This window comes from Hemiscyllium ocellatum, chromosome 10, assembly GCF_020745735.1.
Source record: "Hemiscyllium ocellatum isolate sHemOce1 chromosome 10, sHemOce1.pat.X.cur, whole genome shotgun sequence".
In the NCBI taxonomy this organism is placed as follows: Eukaryota; Metazoa; Chordata; class Chondrichthyes; order Orectolobiformes; family Hemiscylliidae; genus Hemiscyllium; species Hemiscyllium ocellatum.
The window spans coordinates 78,626,941-78,639,479 of NC_083410.1; the positions used below are offsets into that span (position 1 = coordinate 78,626,941).

At 40.4% G+C, this 12,539-nt stretch overlaps 1 protein-coding gene across 5 annotated transcripts in view; it reads right to left on the reverse strand.

Annotated features, from left to right (window-relative positions):
- LOC132819818 (unconventional myosin-VI-like) overlaps nucleotides 1–12,539 on the reverse strand; it is a 273,784-nt gene that overhangs the window by 140,058 nt on the left and 121,187 nt on the right. For 4 of the 5 annotated variants that reach the window (XM_060831639.1, XM_060831642.1, XM_060831641.1 and 1 more), the window contains exons 3-4: nucleotides 12,419–12,488; nucleotides 2,195–2,268 (exon numbers count right to left, since the gene is read on the reverse strand). In XM_060831639.1, the coding sequence (XP_060687622.1) occupies nucleotides 2,195–2,268; nucleotides 12,419–12,488 (144 nt within the window). The remainder of the gene's footprint in view (nucleotides 1–2,194; nucleotides 2,269–12,418; nucleotides 12,489–12,539) is intronic. The other variant, XM_060831643.1, reaches the window with a different exon arrangement.

Sequence of the window (12,539 nt, forward strand, 5' to 3'; positions counted from 1 at the left end):
TGCCATCAAGTTGATGAGACAAGACCTCCCCTTAACAAAAACATGCTGACTATTCTTGATTAATCCTTGCTTCTCCAAATGCAGATTAATTCTATCCCTCAAAATCACTTCCAATAGTTCCCTCATCACCCATGTCAGACTGACTGGCCTGCATTTTTCCAGTTTATCCCTTACTCCCTTCTTGAATAATGATACCACATTGGCTGTCCTTCAGTCGCCTGGCATCTCTCCTGTGGCCAGAGAGGAATTGAAAATTTTTGTAAGTGCCCCTGCTATTTCCCCCTTGCCTTACTCAACTATTTGGGATGCATTAAACCAGCCCCTAGAGATTTATGACAAAAATGGAAATTGCTGGAAAAGCTCAGCAGGTATGCAGTATCTGTGGAGAGAAATCAAAGTTAATGTTTCAGACCTAGTGACTCTTCCCTAGAGCTTTTGAGATTTATTTTCTGTTAAGCCTGCTGGATCACTCTGTCTATGCTAATTTCTTTAATTATATCACACACCTTCTCCCTTATTCAGTTTGATTAGATTCCCCACAGTGTGGAAACAGGCCTTTCAGCCCAACAAGTCCACACCGACCCTTCGAAGAGTAACCCACCCAGACCCATTTCCCTCTAACTAATGCGCCTAACACTATGGACGATTTAACATGGACAATTCACCTGACCTGCACATCTTTGGACTGTGGGAGGAAACCGGAGCACCTGGAGGAAAACCACGGGGAGAATGTGCAAACTCTACATAGACAGTTGCCCAAGGTGGGAATTGAATCCGGGTCCCTGGCACTGAGGCAGCAGGGCTAACCATTGAGCCACCGCGCCACCCCAAATAAATAAGTTCACACCGACCTTCCGAAGAGTATTCCACCCAGTTCCATTCCCCTACCCTACATTTCCCCCAAATAATACACCTAACCCACACATCCCTGAACACTATGGGCAATTTAGCATGACCAATTCACCTAACCTGCACATCTTTGGACTGTGGGAGAAAACCAGAGCATCTGGAGGAGACCCACATAGACACGGGGGGGGGGCGGGGGGGGAATGTGCAAACTCCACACAGACAACCGCCCAAGGTGGGAATTAAACCCGGGTCCCTGGCACTGAGAGGCAGCAGTGCTAACTGCTGAACCATTGTGTCACCCTATACGCAGATCATCCCTTTCACTAAGGAACACAAGTATTCATTTAGAAATCTACCCAAACCTCCTGGCTCCACACAAATTACCACTGTGGCCCTGAATAGAACCTATAATTTCCCTCGTTATCTCTTAACTCTGTAAATACCATGGCAGATGGTGAAATTTCAATTCAATACAAAAACTCTGGGACAGAAAGCTGGATTAATGATGACCATGTAGACACTGTCTACTGCTATTAAAAACACATCTGGTTCACTAATGTCCTTTGCGGAAGTAAATTTGCCATCTATACCTGGTCTGGTCCACATATGACTCCAGACCACAGCAATGTTGTTGACTCTTCATTGCCTTCTAGGCAATTAGACATAGACAATAAAAGCTGGTCTGGTTAGCAATGTCTACATCCCATAAATGAATTTAAAAACCTAACAGAATTTGTGGGAAAAAGAAATGTACATTTGAAGAAAAAACTCCCCAAAAGGGTAATTGCTCAAGCTTGTTGTTAATGTTCTCTCTCCTTTGACCCATTTGTTGGTGACGAAGGGCTTTTGCCCGAAACATCGATTTTCTTGTTCCTCGGATGCTACCTGACCTACTGTGCTTTTCCAGCATGACACTCTCGACCCCATTTATTGGTAGTGCAACCAAATAACCATGGTCAAAGCTGGCAAGACAGTGTATTAAAACTAATAGTGTTTATAAATACATATCAAGTGTAGAAAGATCTGGAACTCAGTTTCCTCTCACCTCATCTCCGCCACTGGCTGTGGTTGCTGAGTCAATGAGACTTTCAAGACCGAGATATCTCAGACTTTTGTCAATGAAATATATCAAGAGATATGGAACAAACACAAGAACACCGAGTCAAGATATAAATCTGCCACAATCCAACTGACTGACAGTACAAGCTCAAAAATTCATACATCCTAATTCAATTTCTACAGAAGTGTCTGCAATTTCATCTGTCATAACATCCTATTGTGTGGTACACATTGCTGAATGCATATCACTTGCAGAACATTATGGAGTCTCAATTAGTTTACTCACATATATTTTGTCTTTGCTATAGCGCACGCGGATATTGTTCAGGAGCGTAGCTTCATTTAAATACATAAGGCCACCTACAAGATGATGCAAAAAGAAACTGATGAGTTCAAATAAATTATTTCCATATAACAAATGTTGACTGGAGTTCTTAGTCATTGGATATTGGAAACTGGATGAATGTATTGCACAAATAAATTACCTTAATTTAGCTGTCACTTTCAAGTCGTCAAAAATCTCAATTCCAGTTTTTCATATTTGCAAACTAGCACAATTACATGTTTCCATAAGGTTTTCAGACATTATCTCCACAGAGATAAGAAAATAAATCTCTGGAAGAGCTAGTGAATCATATTAATTTGCTTTGAGAAACGCACCCATAAAAGTTAAAATAAGGCCCAAGATGTCTGTGCCAGCCACAAAAAATTATCCAGTCTAATCTCACTTTCCAGCTATTGGTCAGCCTACTGTATATTACAACAGCATATTGAAACCTTTTTTTTAAAAATTGGAGAAGAAACAACACTTGGTGGTGTGCTCCAAGCCCCAACACTCTCCATGTGAAAAGATTACTGTTCAACCTCAAATACTTTCAGTAATGCCCCTTTATCATTCATCTCGTCTAAAGGAAATACAGTAAATCCCAATGCATTGAATCTCGGAACACCAAGTAGATTGCCATGATATCCGAAGAGGTCCTAATCCCACGTAAACGTGTTTGTGTAACAGGTTATGTCTACACACAAGGCCAATATCAAAAAAAATCATTAAGGAAGTAAATCTGAAAATGTCTTTCTTCAATTTGTTCACACCAACAATGGTCTTACCTGGTAAAAGGCTAGAACTACACATTGAAGCATGTGGAAAATTTGATCAGAGAATATCCTGCAATAGTTTTCTGCTTAGGATGCTGTTTCCATGCAAGCATGATTCAGTCCACTAAGTTTTCAATATCTAAACATATGTCAAGAGTTTTCAATGTGCAATGTGAAATCCTGAAGAAACTCTGTGGTCTTTATAACATTGGCTTAGGAAACAGGCAGGTAGACAGTATTCATTAGACTCTTCAGTGATTACTGTCATGACATTCACAAGGCAATGTTTCTTGGATTTTCCAACTACAAGTGGCAGCATCTATTTGCGCCATTCGTGGTTGGCAATCTTGTAGCTTTCTCTTAGAATTAGCCATACTGACAGGCTTTCACAATGAGATCACAATATCATATGATGGCTTTCCCAGCACTTTATGAATTCACCCTCCTGTAGTCAAAATCTGCTTATTATTGTTGCAGTCATACTGAAAAGTTAGGTTTGGCTAATATGGAGATATCAGTCCTGAATCTTTGACTATTACAGGCATGAGATTTGCTATTCCACCAAATGATTAACAACTTTAACGCAAGCAAAAATGTCAGGGTTTGACTCATCGCAATTTCACTGTCCTCTTTTCTGATCCACTCTACTATATGCCCCTTATGATTTTATTCTCATGGATTAATTTTCTCCTCAACCTCCTCTGTTCCAAAGAAAACAAGCTTGAAGGTCAGTAAATTGCCAGGACCAAAAGAATTGTAAAAACGGTAATGCATTGGTGGATTAGTAATGTCACTGGGCTGGTGATCTGGATCCAGATAAAGCCCAGCACGGCAGACAGCGAAATCTGAATTCAGTAAAACTCTGGAAGCAGCTGGCCTAATGGTAACTATGTAACAATCGCTTTTTAAAAAAACCCTCTAGTTCATTAATGTCCTTTAGGGAAAGAAATCTGCCACCCTTACCAGGTCTAGCCAACACGTGACTTCAGACTCTTCGTCTTCTCGGTAATGAGTGCAGGGCAATAGGCTTAGGCTACAATACCCTTATTCCATGAATGAATAAAAAAAAAATAAAATTTTATCCTAGTCTGTTAAAGAAAGCCAGGGGAGAAATAATATATGCTCTGAAGATCACCTTCCAATTCTCGTTAGATACAGGCATTGTACCAGCACACTAGAGGTCTGTGAATGCTAGAAAATTACTCAAGAGAGTGCAAGGAATAAGCCAAATAATTATAGGTGGAGCAGTCTGACCTTTGCAGTGCAAATTACGAGAATTGATATGGAGAAATGCAATGAACTGTTACTTATTATTGTTATGGATTAATCAGGGATAGTCAGCATGGTTTGTTAAGGTAAGGACATGTCTTACTAATTTGATTGAATATTTTGAGGAATTAACAAGGAGGATTGATCAGGACAGGACAGCAGATGTGGTCTACACGTTTTTACTAAGCATTTAATGATATCCCACATAGTAGACTGGTCAGGAAAATTAAAGCCACTAGGACACAGGGGAATGTGGTAAGCAAAATTAGCTCAGTGACTGAAAACTGGCAGGTGTTCTTGCAAATGGAAAGCAGCTTCTAATAGTGTTCCAGAGAACTCTGGGTTGGGGTCCTTCCTGCCTTTGGCATACATTAATGATTTAAACTTTAATGGAGGAAATATGATTGGGAAGTTTGTAGAGGACAAACATTAGCAGTGTAGTTTATAGTGAAAAGTCAATAGTAAATGTTGACAACAGGATGATATGAATGGTTTGGTTGGGTGGATGGAAACATGGCTAATGGAATTCAAATCAGGAGAAGTACAAAGTAATGCACTTGGGTCAGACAAACAATGCAAGGGACTATACAATAAACAGGATGTAGGATTAAAAGTGAGATTCTATTTCATCGTTAGCTTAGTTTACTTTAATCACAGTACATTCATTGATTAACCTAATAATGTACCATGGGATTTCACACAACTGTGCGCAATTTTTAACCTTCATGGTTGATTGAGCTTACATCCTCCCAACTTGTTAAATGCTTTTCAAAACCATGGTTTTAATCAATAAAGAAAAGCTAGGAGGGATTTATTATAGGAAGGGAGGGATTGGGAAAAAAAATACAGCGACTGTACTTCATAAATTAAAAACGCTGATGTAGTGTTTCAGAAAAGCAACAATCTGGCTAAATATAATCTCTGTATTAGACTTTTTAAATATTATGTTTAAGTGAGTAACTAAATAGTACTTCAGACTTTTAATCACTCAAGACTATGCACTGACTGAATGTGCAAGGATATCACACTTCCTCACCATTTACACACTTCATAATGGAAGCATATTCTACACACTAACTTAAATACTACCCACTTGGTAATTTTTATATTAATAACCTGTGATCATTTCTGTTAGTTACATATTGTTTTAAGTTTATAAACAACTTTTCCATTGTAGCCAGTCTTAAAAATGAAGAAACTTATTAGAGACATTCTCAACAGAAAGAGAAACCATCACATTGAAGATGACCTCTTAAACATGAAAATTCACAATAAGATGATTGATTTAACGAAGGACTCTTACCAACTAAACAAAAACAGAATGAACTCAGACTATCAATCTCAAGGAAATGGCCACATGCAAGTCACTATTCTAAACAATCAAGGACAACATTATACAATGATCTGGTGACTGGACAGAGATCAGCCAGGTGCAAATCACAGAATACAAGTTCCCTCACTGGGGCTGTTAACCTGGAATGTTATAATGACATTTATCTTGCTCTGGGTAATGGCTTGGAAAGAGTTAATAAGGACCTGCTTTCAATTACCAAAACATGTAACAAGTTTGAGATTGAAGTTTGTAAAGCCTGCTGTCTAGTCAGATGCAAAGGACCCTAGAGATGTTGGAGAAAGACCAGAGACATAGTGTTTACGGTGTCAGTTTGTAGAGCAAGAGCTGTATGAAGCACTTAAAAATTGCTGCCTTGCTTTGACAAATGTTACAACTTTAAAATTTCCTGAGTTACCTTGACTGTTGCTTCATTATAGTCTCAAATGAACAAATCTACATCGAAACTAGAGTTTAAACTGCGACCTAAAATATATAGGGATGATGTTGAAAGGGGGAGCAGATGTGAGACAACTTGGACTGCACATCCTCAGGCCCCTGGGGGTAGCAGGACAGATAGATAAGATAGTAAAGACGACATATGGAGTACTTTAAAAGCACAGCAAGTCAGGCAGCATCCGAGAAGCAGGAGAATCGACGTTTCAGGCATAAGCCCATCAGGAATGGCATAGGCCCAAAACGTCTATTCTCCCACCCTTTGGATGCTGCCTGACCTGCTGTGCTTTTCCAGTGCCACACTCTCAACTCTGATCTTCAGCATCTGCAGTCCTCACTTTCTACATATTTCCTTCACTGGGTAAAGTACTGAACACGCGCAGGGATGTGATGCTGGAACGATACAAGACACTTGTCAGGCTACAGTTGGTGGTGTGTATAGTGTATAACGGAAATGACAATTTAGAAACAATACAGGAGATTTACAATAATGTTGCCAGGTTTAATTACAGCTATTCTGAAATACTGGATGGGCTATAATGTTTTTCTTTCTAACAGGAAGACTAAGGAGTGACTCAATTAAGACATACAAAATAACGGGTGGCTTGGGATAGAGTGGACATGCATCTATCTCCAGAAGAGAAGCCAGTTTTCAAGGGTCACAAATTTAAGATGATTGATTGATTGAAAGAACAAAAAAAAAAGTACATTAGAATCATCAAGAAATTGTCACCCAGTTTGATTGGTCAAGGTAGAAACCCTCAAAGCATTCAAAATAGAATAGGTGAGACAACTTAGACTGCATGTCCTCAGCTCCCTGAAGGTGTCAGGATAGGTAACTAAGGTGGGAAGGGAGGTATATGGGATACTCGCCTTCACTGAGTAAACTAGTGAATACAAATGAAAGGATGTATTGGATCTGGATCTGCTTCTGAAGTGCTGTAACCTTCAAATCTACAGACTAGGTACTGGAAATTGGATTAGAATGGGTGACTAGTTTATTCATCTGGTGAAAACATAATGACCTGAATGGCCTCTGCATTGTCAATTTTCGATGGCTCCACTGTTTTATGCAGCTAGGGATGTCATGGCCAAACTGTTGGAGGTTTGTCTTTAATACAGTCACTGCATTTAAAATGGCATCCTCTACATTTGCTCCAAAATAGCTGTTCCTGCATCTTTTCATCTGGAATCTCCACAACCACAAACAATACGAAAAAAAAGTAGACCATTCGGTTCCTTGAACCTGCTCTGTCATCCAATATCACCTTGACTGATCCGGTTTGCTTCAAATTCTACATTCCTATCCATCTCCAATAATCCCAATTTGTTTGGCCAACAAGAATCCATCTCCACCTTAACATTCAGTAACTCCACCTCCATAACCTTCCGAGTCAGAGTTTCAAAGTCTCTCACACACCTCAAAATATTATTCCCTCTCTCTGTCCTTAAAAAAAATTACATCAATTTTTAAACAGTGTCCCTAAGAGGAAACATCATTTCTACATCAATGTTGCAGCATAAAAGATTCCAAACAGTCTTGACAATCAAGTCACCCCTCACTCTAAATTCCAGTGGAAACAAGTCCAGCCTGTCCAAACTAGCCACAGGAGGCAACACATTCATGCCAGGTTTCAGTCTGGTACAACCTCCTTGAATCTGCCTCCAACACTATTACATTCTTCCTTTAATAAGGAGACCAAAACTACAAAATGTTTGAGATGTAGTCTCACCAAAGTCCCATTCAAGTGAATCATAACATCCTTTATTTAACCCATTTTTCTAATCAATGTGTTCAGAGATGTTATTACACACCTCTAAAACAGATGGAACTTGAACCTAGGTCCAGGGGTACAGACTCTACCTCTGCACCAAAAGAGTGGTTCCATTCTGCACTTAATAAGGAACAGTATTTCATTAGCCTTCTTCATTATATGCTGTACCTGCATGCTAACATTTGTAACTCATTCACCTGAATATCTTAATCCCCTGCACCTCAGAATTCTGCAACCGATTTCGGTTGAAGTAATATTGTTATTTTCAATTTTTCCTGACAAAGTGAACTTCATATTTTCCTACATTATACTCCATCTACCAGATTTTGCCCAGTCAACCTAGCTGTGACTTCCTTACATCTTCTTTATGTTTTTTCTACCCATCTTTTATTACCTCAGCATTCCTGTCCCCAGTTAGATGACCATTCCTTTGAAAAGTTTAAAACTGTTGCACACTCTCACTTCCCTACCTTCCCCATGTAGACCCTCCCTCTCCATTTTTGAACGCCTTCTCTTTGTTTCCTTCCAAAGCCCCTTTATTCCCAGCCCGACCACCTCGCCCCCAGCAAACTCAACAGACACATATGTCGCCCGGCCTTGTCAGAGTTCAGCAGGGCTGTTCACACAGACATCCTGGTCCAATCCTCTCAAAACTTCCCAATACTCCACAGCACCTTCTCAAACAAAATCGCAGAAGGAGTAACATTTGCCCATCTACCTCCACCCTCTTCACACTAATCTTCTGGGTGAAGCAGTGATTTACCTATACTTCACTCAATTTAGTCTGTTCGATTCACTATTTGTAATGTGGTTTCCACGGAGAGACAAAACCAGGTGACCACTTCACCAAACACTTGCGTTCGGTCTGTAAAAGTTACCCTGAGCCAGTCGCCTGACACTTCAACACACCATCGTGTTCCCATGCCAACTTGTCTGTCTTGAGCCTGCTGCTGCGCTCCAGTGACGCTCAACACAAGCTGGAGGAACACATCCTGCATTTAGAGTCATAGAGATGTACAGCATGGAAACAGACCCTTCAGTCCAACCTGTCCATGCCAATCAGATATCCCAATCCAATCTAGTCCCACCTGCCAGCACCCGGCCCATATCCCTCCAAACCCTTCCTATTCATATACCCATCCAAATGCCTCTTAAATATTGCGATTTTACCAGCCTCCACCACTTCCTCTTGGCACCTCCTTCCATACACGTACCACCATCTGCTTGGAAAAGTTGCCCCTTAGGTCTCTTTTATATCTTTCCCCTCTCACCCTAAACCTATGCCCTCTAGTTCTGGACTCCCCAACTCCAGGGAAAAGGCTTTGCCTAGTTATCCTATCACCGCCCCTCAATTTTGTAAACCTCTATAAGGTCACCCATCAACCTCTGACGCTCCAGGGAAAACAGCCCCAGCCTGTTCAGCCTTTCCCTGTAGCTCAGATCCTCCAACCCTGGCAACATCCTTGTAAATCTTTTCTGAACCCTTCCAAGTTTCACAACATCTTTCTGATAGGAAGGAGACTAGAATTGCACGCAATATTCCAACAGTGGCCTAACCAATAACCTGTACAGCTGCAACATGACCTCCCAACTCCTGTACTCAATACTCTGACCAATAAAGGAAAGCATACCAAACGCCTTCTTCACTATCTTATCTACCTGCGACTCCACTTTCAAGGAGCTATGAACCTGTATGCCAAGGTCTCTTTGTTCAGCAATACTCCCCAGGACCTTACCATTAAGTGTATAAATCCTGCTAACATTTGCTTTCCCAAAATGCAGCACCTCGCATTTATCTGAATTAAACTCCATCTGCCACTTCTCAGCCCATTGGCCCACCTGGTCCAAATCCTATTGTAATCTGAGGTAACCCTCTTCGCTGTCCACTACACCTCCAATTTTGGTATCATCTGCAAACTTACTAACTGTACCTCTTATGCTCGCATCCAAATCAGACATTACAACCTTCAGGACTCAATATCAAGTTTAATAAACTAACAGCATGAATACCTTCCAAGTTGAATACCCCCTACCACAATTCCAGGTCCTGTCACGACATAGGTTCCTTTCAGCACAGCCAACCCATTTTCACTTACACACACCCCCCATTATCAGCTTCTCTTCTTCCCTAACTGGCAATCAACAATGCCTTTTCCTGCCTAACCTCTTTTTCCTCTCTTTCTCCAGACTCTATCTCCATCTATCCCTCGGCCAAAATTCCACTAGCCTTCTTTATTATTTTCTCCATCTGCTCATGACATTTTTAAGGTATATGTGCATGAACCCTCGAGTCTTTTTGCACATCCACTGCATTTAACATCATACCATTTAGAAAATACCCCATTTTATTCTTTTTTGGTTCACTCACTTACAGTGAACTCTATCTGCAAGTTTTGTCCATTAACTCAAGTCTAATAATATCCCTTTGCAATGTTATGCTAGCATCTACACCATTTATAATCCTACCTAACTTTGTGTCAACAGCAAATTTAGATATATAACTGTCTATGCCATTATCAAAATCCAGTTTTCTGGAGACTAGATTACTTACAGTGTGGAAACAGGCCCTTCGGCCCAACAAGTCCACACCGACCCGCCGAAGCGCAAATCACCCAGACCCATTCCCCTACATTTACCCTTTCACCTAACATTACGGGCAATTTAGCCTCACCAATTCACCTAACCGGCACATTTTTTGATTGTGGGAGGAAACCGGAGCACCCAGAGGAAACCCACGCAGACACGGGGAGAATGTGCAAACTCCACACAGAGAGTCGCCTGAGGCGGGAATTGAACCCGGGTCTCTGGCACTGAGAGGAAGCAGTGCTAACTGCTGTGCCACTGTGCCTTTCACCAACTTTTTGAGCTATACTTGAAAATTTGAATGCCCACAATTGTAAACCTTTGGCAACTGTTTTGAACAATAGAAGTTACTACTAAAACCATGTTGATACACTGTAAAGCTAAAAAAGAAAAATAGCTTATGTAAGCCAGAAATGCAGCATTGCAATCCCTACATTAAGAGAACAAGCATTCCTTTTCCAATCCCAAGAAACACCAATTATATGAGAAATATGCTAGTAACAGGTATAAATCCAATTGAAAGCTTTAATAGGAACATTTGCAACAGTATAAATTATGTCAAGAGGAAGATTGCTAAATCATAAATCAATGGAAAATGAAGCTTACATAAATGGATTTGACTGGGCAGATCAGAAGGCACAAGCACCACCCATCTTTTCCCAATATCACTACTTTATGAAAATATCATAGCATGCATCAATTGGCAGCCAATTGGCAATCCATGCCAACTTCAGGCAACTTTCAACCTGTGATGCACTTTGTTATTATAAAGCAAAACATCCAATGTTTCATGCATTAATGTGGTTAGCAAGAAAACCATACGACCATTATTAACAAGTTGTATGCACTATGTCAATGAGTAAGATGAGGAACCATTTGTTACACTAGTTTTACTGAGCTTAACTCAGTTAGCTGGACAGCTGGTTTGTGGTGCAGAGTGATTCCAACTGCATGGGTTCAATTCTAACATTGGTTGAGGTCATCATGAAGGACTCTGCTTCTCAACCTCTCTGAGAAACAGTGACCCTCAAGTTAAACCCTCACTAGTCATCTCTCTCTCTCATGGTCGAGGAAGACAAATGTTGACTTTACTTTTCTTGAGTTAAGATGCAATTACATTTAAAATAGGGTGGCATGGTGGCTCAGTGGTTAGCACTGCTGCCTCAAAGCACCAGGGTCCCAGGTTCGATTCCAGCTGTGGGTGACTGTGCAAACTCTACATGGACACAGACATTCTCCCCATGTCTGCGTGGGTTTCCTCCAGGTACTCCAGTTTCTTCCCACATTCCAAAGATGTGCAGGTCAGGTGAATTGGTCATGCTAAATTGTCCACAGTTGTTAGATGCATTAGTCAGAGTGGGGTGGATTACTCTTCGGAGGGTCGGTGTGGACTTGTTGGGCCGAAGGGCCTGTTTCCACATTGTAGGGAATCTAATCTAATCTAAAAAAAATCAAGTTAGTGAGAATTAAACATTGTTACTTGTTAAAAACCAGGTCTTCAAAAAAGTGTAGGCAGAGTTTTCACTCTGTCTTATATGCAATGGCAAGATACTATTTCATATTTCGGTTCTCTCTGGGAAACTCCAGTTAGAGTCACTGCAGGACTAACTTCAGATTATAAGCATATTTGGTCAATTCCTAGAAGTGAAGTGTGGAAAATAAATTACATTCCTTTGGAATAGAAGGATTTCATACTTATGGAAAACTGCCAGCTATAAATTAGTTAAATATTAATTCAGAATCAATCTCTAACCATTTCAAAAATGACTAATGATGCGCTTTAAAAAAACTGAGACAAACAGATGAAATTGCTCCTGTGCTATGAAATATGTGAAGGTCATCAAGTGTTGTGTAATTGTTGTATAGTTTACTAAACATTTTACATAGAGAAGAGTTCAACTGTCAAAAGAATCTTGTACTCCGGTATGGCAGACAGACATTACAGGTTGTTCGCTAAACATAAGTATTAAGTGCTCCAAAGGTCACGTTTCCTACTTACAATTATCTTCTACATCCTTTTTATTATCTTCTTCTGCAGGAAAAACCTGGTTGACTGGTGCTAGAAATGTCTGGAAGAAACAAAAGCTCTGTGTTAATGAGATTCTGGACAGGCAGAGAGG